The sequence below is a fragment of the Bufo gargarizans genome, chromosome 4 (genome assembly GCF_014858855.1).
Source record: "Bufo gargarizans isolate SCDJY-AF-19 chromosome 4, ASM1485885v1, whole genome shotgun sequence".
NCBI lineage: Eukaryota > Metazoa > Chordata > Amphibia > Anura > Bufonidae > Bufo > Bufo gargarizans.
Window position 1 is genome coordinate 190254955 of NC_058083.1, and position 15404 is coordinate 190270358.

Consider the following 15404-nt stretch of genomic DNA (forward strand, 5'->3'; position numbering starts at 1 on the left):
AACCACACACACAAGCTACAATTCTAAAATACAAGCAAATAAAGAAGGCTAAACTCTTCCTTTTTTATTTATTTTTTAGACCCGGCAGCACCACTCGTCAATGGGCTATATATAAACCAATCACAGGTCAGTCATTTTGGGGGTCAGCAGGTTTATATTCTAATCTACAGATTACCATAAACTTAACCCCTTAGTGACTAGCCTGTTTTTCTTCCTTTTTTCATCGTTAAGTTGCAAGAGCTTTAACTTTTTTATTTTTCTGTCTACGTAGCTTTACGAGTGCTTGTTTTTTGCAGGACAAGTTGTAGTTTTTAATGGTGCCATTTTGGGGTACACAACTTTCGGATTAAACTTTAATTAACTCTTTCTGGGAAGGAGATGGTAAAAACAGCAATACTGCCACAGCTTTTTTTTTTACGTTAAAAGATTTACGGCTTTCATTTTTATGTATTAATAACATATCTTTATTCTCTGGGTCAGTACGATTACAGTGATACCAAATACATATAGTTTTATTTTACATTTTACAACTTTTTTTGCAATAAACCCTACAATCGGTATATGGGAGGAGTCGATCTCTCTGATCAAGTCCTCAAGCCATATAATGCCATGCACAAAACCCGGGCATGGTACAAAAAAGTTGCGATCTACTTTGTACAGGTTGCCACGTACAACTCTTTTGTGCTGTCCCGGAGCGCTGGCAACACAGGGACATTCCTTCAGTGCTATGAGGCAGTCCTCAATGCCCTGATCTTTTCGGACCGGAAAAGAGCAGGCCGGAGTACCTTGGGAACTGTAGGCGCCCGGATCGTCCCTGGCCAACACTTTCCAGGTATTGTTCCCCATACTGGAAAGAAGAGACTAACCCAAAAAAGGTGCAGAGTGTCACAGGAGGGGGATACGGAAGGATTTGATTTAAATCTGATTTTTTTATTTAAATCTGATTTTTTAATATAAAATGCTTTTTGAGGAACATATATTACCATCCAAAGGTTATTTCATTATGAAATAAAGATTACTTTTTTAATTATGTAGAATAAGGCTGTATATGTTAAATTTTTTGCTAAATTCCATTAACCCATTCACAATGTCATGCTCTTCCAGAGGTTTTTGTAAGATTACTGGGTAGTTTCTCTGCCTTCAAGATATCATCACAGATGCTTGGTTTAATTTTGGAGTTCTCAAAACAGAATTTATAACATGAAAAGAATTGAGAAAAAGATCTTAATCCCTAACTTCTACAAACCTATAAATACAGAATCAACCCCTTCAGTGCCAAGTTTAAAGTTCAGTGAATAGAATATAAACAATATTTCTTCATCACTTTCACTTCAAAATATCACTTTCTTGTGTAGGCTGGGCTGACAGTCTAAGTTTCTTAAAATATATATATTTTCTTTAGCCAAATTAGTTAACATGGATGTTTAAGCAAATAACATGCTGTAATGTTATTGTTTCAGTTGAATAAATCCTATTTAAATTGTTATTATTAAGGTAATGATTATTTTTCTCCTTCCTAAGTACAACAGAAAAATTGTCCAAATATGAATCTTTATGTAAAAAAATGATTTAAATCAAGCCTTACTGACCAGTGATTTAAATTGGTTTGATTTAAATCAAATCCACCCTGGACTTGACACCCAAAAAAAAAAAAATATATATATATATATATATATATATATATATATATATATATATATATATATATATATATATATATATATATATATATATATATATATATATATATTTTTTTTTTTTGTAAAAACGAAAATAATTTATTAAAAAGTATACAAATTAGGTATCTCAGCGTCGGTAAGAATCTCCTCTATAAAAATACCCCATGACCCAACCGCCAAGATTAACACGGTCCCACAAAAAAAAAAAAAATAAGGGAGCAAAAAAATTTTGCTCCCTTATTTGTAAGGTGACCCCACCTTACATAACAAAAAGTTTAATAGCAAGCTATCAAAAAGTCATATAGCCCCCAAAACAGTGCCAATAAAAACAGTCCTCTCATCCCGCAAAAAATTAGCCCCCACATAATATAAAATCGGCAAAAAAATTAATAATATGACTCTTAGATTTTAGAGATACAAAACTTATTAGGTATCGCCGCGTCCGTAAGAATCTCCTCTATAAAAATACCCCATGACCCAACCCCCCAGATTAACACGGTCCAAAATAAAAAAGTAAATAAATAAAAAAGTGCCAAAACCGCTATTTTGGGCACTTTTCCATTTCAATAAAGTTTTTTCCGGTAACAAAGCAAGGGTTAACCAAACAAAAGTTAATATTTATTACCCTGATACTTTACAGAAACGCCACATTTGTGGTCGTAAACTGCTGTATCACTAAAAGGGAGGCCGCAAAAGGAAAGGACCGACATGGTTTCTGGAAGGCCAATTTTGATGGCCTTTTTTATTGACACCATGTCCCTTTTTGAAGCCCCCCTGATGCTCCCCTAGAGTAAAAACTCCCTAAAAGTGACCACATCTAAGAAACTACCCCCCCCCCCCCCCCAAGGTATTCAAACTTTATTAACCCTTTAGGTGTTCCTCAACAGTTAATGGCAAATTGAGATGAAATTTCAGAATTTTAATTGTTGGTAACCTTTCCTCACAAAAAATGTAATATAGAGCAACCAAAAATCATATGTACCCTAAAAATAGTCCCCAAAAAACCGCCTCCTTATCCTGTAGTTTGCAAAATGGGGTCACTTTTAGGGAGTTTCTACTCCAGGGGTGCATAAGGGGGGCTGAAACAAGACACTGTGTAAATAAACCGGTCCATAAAAATCAGCCCTCCAAAAACCACACGGCGCTCCGTTCACTCTACGCCCCGCTGTGTGGCCGTACACTAGTGTACGACCACATAGGGGGTGCTTCTGTAAACGGCAGAGTCAAAGCAATAACGATACAGTCTTGTTTGGCTGTTAACCCTTGCTTTGCTACTGGAAAAAAATGGGTTAAAAGGCAAAATTTATTACATTCATATATACCCTGCACATGTAGAGGCACTTTTATTATATATACATTTAGTCATAGACTACTGATTGCCTGCTCTTGACATGTGCACTTGTATTTATTGGTTTAAAATTTAGCTTTTATTTGTTTATTGTTAATAAATAATGAACTTTTTATCTAACCTACTTAATAAAACTATCTCTGGACATATAAAGTATGCTTGGTATTTTATTTATTTTAGCACTGTTGTTGCAGTAGTGGTGATTGATTTGCAATTGCTGTTAGATGGTTAGACTTTATTTGTATAAACTATTAGCTATTTGGATACTTTGTTTGTACCCTTGATCTGATAGATTGTAATCAGTTTTTGCTAATGTTAGATACTTAGTATCTGCTGGCTCTGCTGTCTGTGCCTTAAATGACCTATAGCTAATTTTGTAATGCTATTGCTATTCACCCTGCTGCCTTCTGGTGGTGCTGTTGCTTTTGTGAAGCTGCCTGATTATTTAACTGCTAGTAACAACCTATCTGCTGTCTCTGCTGACGATAATCTGGCTTTTTTGCGGCTTGCTCTAAAGGCTTATGGTGCTGATGCCGACGATGTGCCTGTCAAGGCTGTCACTATGTAAGTCAGGCGCTTAAATAATCAGGCAGCTTCACAAAAGCAACAGCACCACCAGAAGGCAGCAGGGTGAATAGCAATAGCATTACAAAATTAGCTATAGGTCATTTAAGGCACAGACAGCAGAGCCAGCAGATACTAAGTATCTAACATTAGCAAAAACTGATTACAATCTATCAGATCAAGGGTACAAACAAAGTATCCAAATAGCTAATAGTTTATACAAATAAAGTCTAACCATCTAACAGCAATTGCAAATCAATCACCACTACTGCAACAACAGTGCTAAAATAAATAAAAAAAGGCAAAATTTGGCACAAAAAAAAAATGTAATTCTCAAATTTCATCCCCATTTGCCAATAACTCTTGTGCAACACCTAAAGGGTGAACGACGTATGTAAAATCAGTTTTGAATACCTTGAGGGGTGTAGTTTCTTAGATAGGGTCACTTTGAGGGAGTTTCTACTCCAGGGGTGCATTAGAGGGGCTTCAAATGGGACATGGTGTAAATAATCCAGTCCAGCAAAATCTGCCTTCCAAAAACCATATGGCGCACCTTTCCCTCTACGCCCTACTATGTGGCCGTACAGTAGTTTACAGCCACATATGGGGTGTTTCTGTAAACGGTCTTGTTTGGCTGTTAACCCTTGCTTTGTTAGAGGAAAAAAATGGGTTAAAATGGAAAATTTGGCAAAAAAAATTAAATTCTCAAATTTCATCCCCATTTGTCAATAACTCTTGTGCAACACCTAAAGGGTTAATAAAGTTTGTAAAATCAGTTTTGAATACTTTGAGGGTTGTAGTAGTTTCTAGAATGGGGTTTTCAGAACGGCCTGAGTAAGTAAAGCGTTTTAAAGTTATCAACACTTAGGCCCCTTTCACACGGGCGAGTTTTCCGTGCGGGTGCGATCCGTGCGGCGAACGTATGGCACCCGCACTAAATCCTGACCCATTCATTTCTATGGGGGTGTGCACATGAGCGATGTTTTTAACGCATCACTTGTGCGTTCAGTGCAAATCGCAGCATGCTCTATATTTTCCGATTTTGACGTGACGCAGGCCCCATAGAAGTGAATGGGGTGTGTGAAAATCGGATGGCATCCGCAAGCAAGTACGGATGCCGTGCGATTTGCACGCATGGTTGCTAGGAGACCATCGGGATGGAGACCCGATCATTATTATTTTCCCTTATAACATGGTTATAAGGGAAAATAATAGCATTCTGAATACAGAATGCATAGTAAACCAGCGCTAGAGGGGTTAAAAAAAATAATAATTTAACTCACCTTAGTCCACTTGCTCGCGAAGCCCGGCATCTCCTTGTGTCTCCGCTGCTGATGAACAGGACCTGGGGTGAGCTACTCCATTAAATAGAGCTTAAGGACCTTCGATGACGTCACTCCGGTCATCACATGATCTTTTACCATGGTGAATCACCATGGTAAAAGATCATGTGACGTACCATGTGATGACCGGAGTGACGTCATCGAAGGTCCTTAACCTGTATTTAATGGAGCAGCTCACCCCAGGTCCTGTTCATCAGCAGCGGAGACACAAGGAGATGCCAGCTTCGCGAGCAAGTGGACTAAGGTGAGTTAAATTATTTTTTATTAACCCCTCTAGCGCTGGTTTACTATGCATTCTGTATTCAGAATGCTATTATTTTCCCTTATAACCATGTTATAAGGGAAAATAATACAATCTTCAGAACATCAATCCCAAGCCCGAACTTCTATGAAGAAGTTCGGGTTTGGGTACCAAACATGCACTCGCGTGAGAAAAATCGCGCAACGCATGACAATGTTTTGCACTTGCGCAGAAAAAAATCGCGCATTTTCCCGCAACGCACCCGGCTCTTATCCGGGCAAAAAAAATGACGCCCGTGTGAAAGAGGCCTTAAAGTGACACTGGTCAGATTTGCAAAAAATGGCCTGGTCCTTAAGGTGAAATAAGGCTTTGTCTCTAAGGGGTTAAAGAAAAATATTTATTTTTGTATTGCCGCTTCCCAAGACCCATAACTTTTTTCTTTTTCTTTCTATAGAGTTGAGCTTTTTGATTGCTTAAGTTTTTTTCGGTGGCAACTAAGAATAAATTAGCAATTCTTTTTTTCCATTGATAAGCCTATTTTCAATGGAAAAAATATGCATTTTTTAATGGGATTTTTTTCTATTGAATAAATGATTTATTTATTTTTTTACTTTTTATTTACCACTTAATAGTCCCACAAGTGGACTATAATAGAAAACTTTTCGATTGCTTTTAAAATGCAATGCACTAGCCATATAGTGCACTGCACTTTAATGGCAATGCTACTCTAACATTGACCAGCAGGCTGCTGGAAGTTACTGAAGGTTGGTATGGGGCCTACAACAGACCCCAGGCAGCCTTCACACACATCTGCATCCTGCGATCGCATTTGCGGAGTACCGATGGGAGACAAAGGGAGTCCGCTCCCTCTGTCAGCACATTACATGTGGCAGGCGCAATTTCCTGTGGCATTTAAAGTGTTAAACAGCCTGGATCAGCACTCCTGCCGGTCCAGGTTGTTAGACCAGGGCCACGGCTCTCAAACTACAAGCTCCTTAGTGACCGCCGTAAAAATACGTATGGGTGATCACTAAGGGGTTAAGGTGTGACTTGAGTTAGGCAACACCGTGTCTTGCTACAGTTTTTTCAACTGCACTGATAGGTGACTCCAGAAGTGTCCAGCGATCACATATACTGCACCATGGAGGGGATTTAACCCCCAGTTAAATAGGATTTTTTGCAGATGTAGCCTTTTAATATGGTCAAGCTAGCCATACACAGATTTTACTTGACCATTCCACCAATTTCAGCAGGAACCACATACACCTAGAGCTGTGATGGCTAACCTCCAGCACTCCAGCTGTGGTAAAACAACAACTTCCAAGATGCCCACTTGCTTGGCTCTTCTCAGAACTCCACAGAAATAAATGGAGCATGCTGGGAGTCGTAGTTTCACCACAGCTGGAGTGTCGGAGGTTAGACATGACTGACATAGGGTATAGAGTACACATAGAAGGTTTAAGAATCTCTTAGAATCCAGAAGTGGATCAGAAAAAGACACAAGGTATAAGTTTATTTACACATTGTAGTTATGGACATTTTTTTCTTCAGTTTTTTTTTTTAAACTATAGCATAACCACTGAAATTTTGATAAAGCACTCAGCCCTATTTCACCTTAAGGACTTGGCCATTTTTTGCAAATCTGTTTTTTCATCACATATTGTACTTCATGACACTGGTAAAATGAAGTAAAAAAAAATCATTTTTATTTATAAAAAACACCAAATTTACCCAATTTTTTAAAAAAAAATTGCAGATTTTCAAGTTTCAATTTCTCAACTTCTATAATAGATAGTAATACCTACAAAAATAGTTATTACTTTACATTCCCCATATGTCTACTTCATGTTTGGATCATTTTGGGAATGATATTTAATTTTTTGGGGATGTTACAAGGCTTAGAAGCAAATCTTGAAATGTTTCTGAAATTTTCAAAAACCCAATTTTTAGGGACCAGTTCAGGTCTGAAGTCACTTTGAGAGGCTTACATAATAGAAACCACCCAAAAACCCCATTCAAGAAACTACACCCCTCAAGGTATTCAAAACTGCCTTTACAAACGTCGTTAACCCTTTAGGTGTTCCACAAGAATTAATGGAAAATAGAGATACAATTTCAAAATTTCACTTTTTTGGCAGATTTCCCATTTTAATATTTTTTTTCCAGTTACAAAGCAAGGGTTAACAAAACTCAATATTTATGGCCCCGATTCTGTAGTTTACAGAAACACCCCATATGTGGTTGTAAACCGCTGTACAGGCACACGGCAGGGCGCTGAAGGAAAGGAATGCCATACGGTTTTTGGAAGGCAGGTTTTGCTGGACTGTTTTTTTTTTACACCATGTCCCATTTGAAGCCCCCCTGATGCACCCCTAGAGTAGAAACTCCATAAAAGCGACCCCATCTAAGAAAGTACACCCCTCAAGGTATTCAAAACTGATTTTACAAATGTCATTAACTCTTTAGGTGTTCCACAAGAATTAATGGAAAATAGAGACACAATTTCAAAATTTCACTTTGGCAGATTTTCCATTTTTATAGGCGATATGCGATATAAAATTGTGCCACGATATGGATTTTGTGCATATCGCAGGACTGAGATATGACCACGGAGTGACCATGGTATGTTAGTGAGCAGCATTATACTCACGTGCGCGGTGGCCGCCGGGCGCTTCTTCTGTCTGTGCGGCGTTATTTTTTGAGCGATTGTCTCCGTTAGGGGCTCATTTTTATTGTGGGATGAGGAGACGGTTAGATTGGTACGATTTTGGTGGGCAAACGCCTTTTTGATCGCTTGCGGTTGTACTTTTTGTGATTTAAGGTGACAAAAAATGGTTTATTCAGCAGTTTTTTGTTTTTTGTTTTGTTTTGTTTTTTACGGTGTTCATCTGAGGGGTCAGGTCATGTGATATGTTTATAGAGCCAGTCGATACGGATGATGCGATACCCAATATGTATACTTTCTCTTTCCCCCCCCCCCTCCCCCCCCTATTTTTTTACCAATTTTTCTTTAACTTTATTTGGGGAAAATTACGCTTTTGTTTATTTTTACTTGAAACTTAGTTTTGGGGGGGGCTTCATTTTTTTTTTTCATTTTTTTTGTCCCACTTTGGGATTTCAACTTTTGGGGGTCTAATCCCTTTTACAATGTATTCCAATACTTATGTATTGGAATGCATTGGCTGTATGAGTAATACACTGTGTATTACTCATACAGCTTCCTGCCTGTGAGATCCAGGGGGCTTCCTTAGACATCGCGCTGCCTTCCATGCCATCGGGTCCCCCCCTACAGCCGCATGGGGACCCGATGGCACCGCCGCCCGCAGCCGCCGGATAAGGTAAAAGCCGCAAACTGCAGGTCTAAATTGACCTGCAGTTTGCGGCGATCACCGACAAGGGGGGGTCACGGGAATGATTTCAGCAGACATCCTGTTGTGATTAACCCCCGCCGCAATTGCGATTTAAACTTAGGACGTACCGCTACGCCTTAAGGGGTTAAAGAGGTTGTCCGGTCCCAAAATCTAAATTCTTTTTATGTGCTCCTAATACCCCTTACCATGCATACATATGCCCCCAATACCTGTTTTTCATGTCCGAGCTTTCCTTCCCCCCCTGGAGGACATCACATTATCCTGGCAGATCTGTTTACTTTCTCCCCTTCTTGTTTTGTTGAATACATAACTTTATTGATACACATGCCTGGCTGCACTGCACAGAGATGAGTCACAGGCTGAACACGCCCCCCCCCCCCCCCTTTCTGCCTGCAGCAGCTACTCCTATAACTCCTGTGTCCATCTTTCTGCACACAGGCATGATTCTACTTCTCACTCAGTGTCTAAATCCCATTACTGACTGCGCCTGATACAGAGCCTATTGTGTGCGATACTGCGTGCTGAAGTGTGTATCTAATCCCATCTTCTATCAAACAGCCTGCTGAGCTGTGCATCTAAACCTTTATGCACACAACCGTATCCATTTTGCAATCCAAATTTTTTAGCAGTCTCATTGAGTTCTATGGATTTGAGGTGCTCATTTTGGACACCAGAATAGGACATGTTCTGTCTTTACTGGAACCGACATACGGATGTAAAAAAAAATATAACACTAATGACGTCCATGTGCTTTCCACATCCGTATGCCGGTTCTGCGAAAGATAGAACATGTCTTATTCTGGTCCTCATAATGTAGATCTAGAACTCAATAGGACTGCAAAAAAATTAAAAATTAAACACGGACAGCAACCTTATTTAGTGGATCCGCAACTTGTAGACCGCAAAACCGAAACTGTTCTGTGACCGAGCCCTATCAATTAGCCCCATCAATTATACTTAGCCCCCTTAACAGTGACGTCCATTGTCCCCCTTGTGCCATCCAAAGTGCCCCCAGGGACATGCACAGCGCTTACATCGCGCTGTGCAGGAGTCAGTACAGGCCTCACATAGAAGCCTGTACACTGCAGAGAGCAGCTGGTAATCCAATGCATGCGCACTACGATTCAGCATAGTGCACTTGCGTTGTAAGTGAAGACAGCCGGGTGGAGCTTTCTTTTGCAGGAGGCGGTGACGTCATTCATGACGATCCGTCTCCTGCACAAGAAAGGAAGAGAAGATGGAGACTCACCGGAAGACAAGAAAGCCCCGGGTCACGTGACCGGGTGGTGAATCTTGGAACCGGCTGTGCTGTGGAAGGCAAGTATGTGCTCAATCTTTCCTCCACAGGTTAGCTTTTAATAAAAAAAAATTAAAAAGTGACACCCGGAGAACCCCTTTAAGGGAATATTATATACTTCCCTTTTTAATCCACACTTGGCTTTGGCTTCAAAAACAGTGTAAAAAAAACCAAACAAAAAACACATGTACAGGCAACGTTTGAAGAGATTATATATAAGTGTGTGTGTGTGTGTGTGTGTGTGTGTGTACACACACACACACACACTACATTATTCCATTCTTTAGATTGCCTTTAAATATATTAAGTTAGACAGCAATAAAGAAATCCTTACAAGAATTTCATGAAGGCATTTACAGGTGCACGTCTAGTACTTGACTTGTCTAAGTATATACACATTAGGAATAGATATCCTGAGAAGAGGGAACATTACGCTTTATCAGAAGTCTCGACAAACGTCTAATTGCCCTTTTTATAAAGGTGATCATTTCAATCCATCATAAACAGCATAGAAGTGTCACAAGAGGGAGCCCAATTACAATGGCGAGGAGAGGTAAAGAGATAATTGTAGGCAGTGGTGGGCTGCTTTACAGATGAATGAACTATTAGTGATAAAAACTCTATAGACACACACACACACACACACACACACACACACACACACACTTTATAGATGCATGCACATTTTGTTATTACATATTTTTAGTCAGACATGAAAAAAAATGATACTTCATCTATTTGATATAAAACCGTAAAAAAAATAGAAGTACAGACAATTAGAACTTCTCACAGCTTACCTTGGTGGTCACAATGCAGAGGCAGTCCATCCTGCACACATATTAGCACATTCTTACTACTTAGGTAGGTAAAACCAAATCAACGCAATCTAAATACTGCATGACCACTAAAAGTCACAACAGCAGAGACCAGCTGCAGCACTCCACCAAGGGCGAGAAAACCCAAGCAGCTCCTGGAGCACATGAGCCGGTGAGTGAGCGATCTGGAGAGCTCATCGATATCTTAGATGTGTATGGTTAAGCAGCTTGAAAAGATCTCAGAAAGTTGCACTCCAGGGTTTATTCCACGGCACTTCATTAATTCCTCCTCTCACAGAATTAAAGACATGATGTTCATAGTGAGTCATACGCTGAAACACCATATAAAATAAGCTGTGATCTTGGTAAATCATGTATCTTCAGAGAAAAGGTGAACGCCTTCCTGTCCATGCAGACGGAGGGAGAAAACTACTCCAGAATATAAAAAGATCAGTATCAGACCATCCCTGCTTCTGCAGCCTGAAGATCAATGACTTTCTTGGCCAGAATGAATGGAAGATTCCATGAGCAACTCCTGAGGAGGGGAGTTTGTAGCACTTCAATTGACAGCATTGACATTCAGATGAAATACATTGCCAGCCAACTGCCTAACTTGTCCTGCTACAAAATAAAATGATTTAACCAGCACATACAGCAGATAACACAGGCAGGGTCTAAGCGGCATTTCAACACTGAAAAATGATTTTGTGGAGGAGCAGGAACCCCTTTACAGGTTCTGAAGGACCCACCAACTCCCAGAATAAAAAGCCAATTGCAGAACTAAAATAGGCAGCTGCAGTCATAAACTCAAGATGCCCGCTGGGCATTATTCCATATTAGAAGAAAAAGCTCCTAAGTATCAAACATAGCACAATATGTAGTAACCAGCAGCTGTCGTCGCTTCAGGCTGGTCTCCTTCAGGTAGGCTGGTACCGGGTCAAATCAGAGGATCCTGACACGCCAAGTGCCATTACTACAACTCTCTGGCTACCTGACAAAAAGCTAATTTTTGCCACTATGGTCAACATACACAGAAACAACAACCCACATGTAACCTTCATAGCACATACCAGTAATTTTGGTCATGCATAAAAGGTTTAGTATGCGTTGTGGTCCTCAGCCCAGCGACAGTCCCGGACATATACTGCACACAAGATGGTCTACTGCTATGTGTTCGCCTGGGTTTCCTCCCACACTCTAAGGGAACTTAGATTGTGAGCCCCATTGGGGACAGCGTGATATCTGTAAAGTGCTGTGGAATAAAGTAATGCTTTATAAGAGAGTATAATAGTGGTATAAAGTACCCATTCTAAGGCTACTTTCACACTAATGTTTCTATTTTCCGCTATTGAGATCAGTCATAGGGTCTCAATACCGTAAAACAAAAACGCTTCCGTTTTGTCCCCATTCATTGTTAAGGGGGACAAAACGTAACTGAAAAGACCAGAATGCTCCAAAATACATTCCATTCCGTTCTCATACCGGAGAGAAAAATCACAGCATGTCCTGGGATGCGGAGCAAGATGGATCTGTCATCACCCCCAATGCAAGTCAATGGGGACTGATCGGTTTTTTCTGCGACAATCGAAAACTGATCCATCCCCTATTGACTGTCAATGGAGTTCATGACGGACCCGTCTTGGCTATGTTACAGATCATACAACCGGATCCGTTCATAACGGATGCAGATGGTTGTATTATCAGCAACTGAAGCATTTTTACTGAGCCCTGCCAGATCCAGCATAAACGCTAGTGTGAAAGTAGCCCAAGCAAAAGTGGGGCACTCCAGGCACCTGTTAGTAGTTAATCAACTATGGGGCTCCAATTTTGATGAACTATGCATAAAAACAGTGTGCATCTAGTTGTTGCTGCAGCGAGCAGTGGTGGTCCGGTGGCAGTGTGTGTGTGTGTGTGTTCGTGTGTGGGGGAGGGGGGGGGGGGGGGGGCTGTCTGGGATGAGTGCACAGGAGGCAGTTATAGGACAGTCTTCTAAACACAATATATTGGACTGCTGCACAGTATAGGTTACCCTATAGTTCTTCCTGTGATCTCTGGGCAGAGAGCACCATACAGGAAAATAGACCTCCTAGTGGTCCAAGGCACTTACACAGAAACACTAAGGGCTGTTTCACACGAGCGGATGCCGAGCGTGACATCCGCTGTGTGAAAGAGTGCCAAGACCCGCTGCGGACAGCAGAAGCATGGAGCAGTAACATGATTGATAATGCTCCGTGCCCCTCTGATCTCTTTACTACGAAATCACAGTGAGATAAAGTTGTCACTGTGATTTCATAGTGAAGAGATCAATCATGTTAATGCTCCGAGCTTCTGCTGTCCGCAGCGGGTCTTGGCACTCTTTCACGGAGCGGATGTCACGCTCGGCATCCGCTCGTGTGAAAACAGCCCTAATAACTAAGAAGCTAAACAAAACCCTGTTTCTGAAACTTATGTTAAAACGTAACTTTTATTTGATTGATCTAATACTTAAAACGTTCAAAAGGAAAAAAAGAAAAACCTGCTGTTTCTCTAGATGACCTTATTTTGATAGTAGTATTACTAGTGTTTTAAAAAGGTCTATAAAAAGTAGGGTACCTGCTTCCATAGACCCATGAGACTATTAACACTACTCCTAAAATAAGGTCATTTAGAAAAACAGCAGGTTTTTCATTTGGGTGTTAAGCATTAGAATAATCAAATAAGAGTTAACATTTTAACACAAGAGTCAAAAACAAGGTTTTGTTTAGCTTCTTGGCTATTAATTTTTCCATACATAAACCTCCACATTGAACTCCCAGCAGCAGATAGAAGTCTGCAGGGCACACTGGGACTTCTGGTGCGACAGCACCTGGCACAAGCCTCACACTTCTCTTATGGTCTTTGCTCCAACCTCAGCAGAGGCTCCGTTCCCGCCACGCTGTCCCTGGCACGTCCATCAGCAGCCAGCAATAATATATGAAATGGAAGCTGCTGCTGAGTGTTCAGCGCACAGAAGAAGGGGTGGGGGTGAGAGAAGTGGCAAATAGCATGGCTGCCCGCTGATGCTGTCAAATCAGCAGCCTCTTCCCTAATAACAGCTCTGTACTGTACGGGGCTCTGTTATTGGAGATTTCAGGCACCAGCAGTATTGCTGTGCTGCCTGTGCCGTTCACAGTGCTCATGAATGGCTGTGATACATATCCATACGCATTAGACATTTTTTAGGGAGTAAAACTACCTGTATAGGTGTCTATGACGCTTGTACAGGAGTTATTACGATCTCTGCCAACAAAGAATAAAGGTTCTCTCACAGATTGATCATCATTCGATTTATTGGGGATGAACGTTTGTATGGTCTGCCTGTGTGAAAGGTGCCGTTCTTCAGGTGATCATGTCATTCTGCCAGCACAGAAAATAATCATTCCTGTGCAGCAGATCCTTCAGCAAAGGTGATTGCTATAGGTAAATGCAGCCCTCATCTGCTTCATTCCTGATAATCTGTCAAATCATCTATTCTTATAAAAGGACCCCAAGTAGAAACAAGCTCATCTATATATATTCCATAAACTGTAAAAAAAAAAAAAAATAATAGGGCAGGGGTTTTTAGATGAGTGGCATAAAACTTAGGGTCTAGATAACGTCAGGATTTAGGAAGTTAGGATCCCCCAAAGCTTCCCTGTTCTATATTCAGACTTCTCAATCCTAAGAAGAACCTGTCAGGTGATTTCTGATGTCCTATACAAGAACAGGATATGGTAGAGCCTGAGAAGCTGAGCTCGGTGAAATATTGGTTTTTACAAAGTGATCTGGAAATTATGAGTAAATATAGTGAATCCTGACAGGACTCCTAAGGCCCATGACCACAAGAGTAAGGTCCTGAGCTGTAACCGCAAATTGCAGTCCACAATGCACGGGCACTGCCTGTGTGAAATCAGTTTGTAGATGCGGGCCCATTGACTATAATGGGACCGAGCCTGTTTCCAGCATGAGTATATACCTGGACAAAAACTGGTGCAAGCACCAATTTTTGGCCCCCCCAAATCTCGCACTTATGTCAGAAACCAGAACCTGTTAAAGTCAATGGTGCCGGCAGGCTGTTTCCTGCCTGACGATGAACTCTGTCAGGCAGGTCCTCTGCCAAAACAGCATGCCAGATGGTTTTAACACTAGCGTGAAACTATCCCAGCTGCATATAGGATCATAGTTGCCACCAGTACAACTCCACAACCAAGCCGCTATAGGGATAGTGTTTAGGGAAACCTCTACCCAAAATGGACAGTCTGTGGGAGTTTCCATGTAACCCCAAGGGAAAGTCTTAAATGTACTACATTTTTACTTTACAGATGCTGGAGCTGAGCTATTCATTTACTACAGTAGAATTGTGAGTGCAGCTCTGGGCTATAAAAGAAAAACATAATCCAGGTACTGGATTAGGCCACTTTCATATCGGTTTCGTTTTCAATTCTGGTTTTAAGATCTGGTAGATGATCTCAAAACCAGAATTAAACGGTTCAGTTTAATCCATATTCACTATTCAACAGGGACAAAACTCATCAGAATGCTTCTGTTCTGTTGCATTTTGGTGCAGGGCACAAAACCGCTGCAAGCTGCGGTTTCATGTCCAGTTTGCAAAACAGAAAAAAACAGCTGCAGTATGAAACTCAATGTAAGTCAATGGTGCTGAATCAGTTTTTTTTTGTTTGCTTTTTGGGTAGCGAATAAAATGGATACAGCACCCATTGACTTGCAATGATTTTCATTCAGGACCTG

At 40.7% G+C, this 15404-nt stretch overlaps 1 protein-coding gene across 7 annotated transcripts in view; it reads right to left on the minus strand.

Moving 5' to 3' along the window:
- The window catches only part of DLG1 (discs large MAGUK scaffold protein 1), a 235311-nt gene that overhangs the window by 181537 nt on the left and 38370 nt on the right, over window positions 1–15404 (minus strand). The window contains exon 1 of one of the 7 annotated variants that reach the window (XM_044291549.1): window positions 10641–11038. The exons of the other annotated variants lie outside the window; for them this stretch is intronic. Coding sequence (XP_044147484.1) covers window positions 10641–10670 — 30 coding nt within the window. The 5' untranslated portion in view covers window positions 10671–11038. Of the gene's footprint in view, window positions 1–10640; window positions 11039–15404 lie in introns of those variants that run through there. 7 annotated transcript variants of the gene reach the window in all.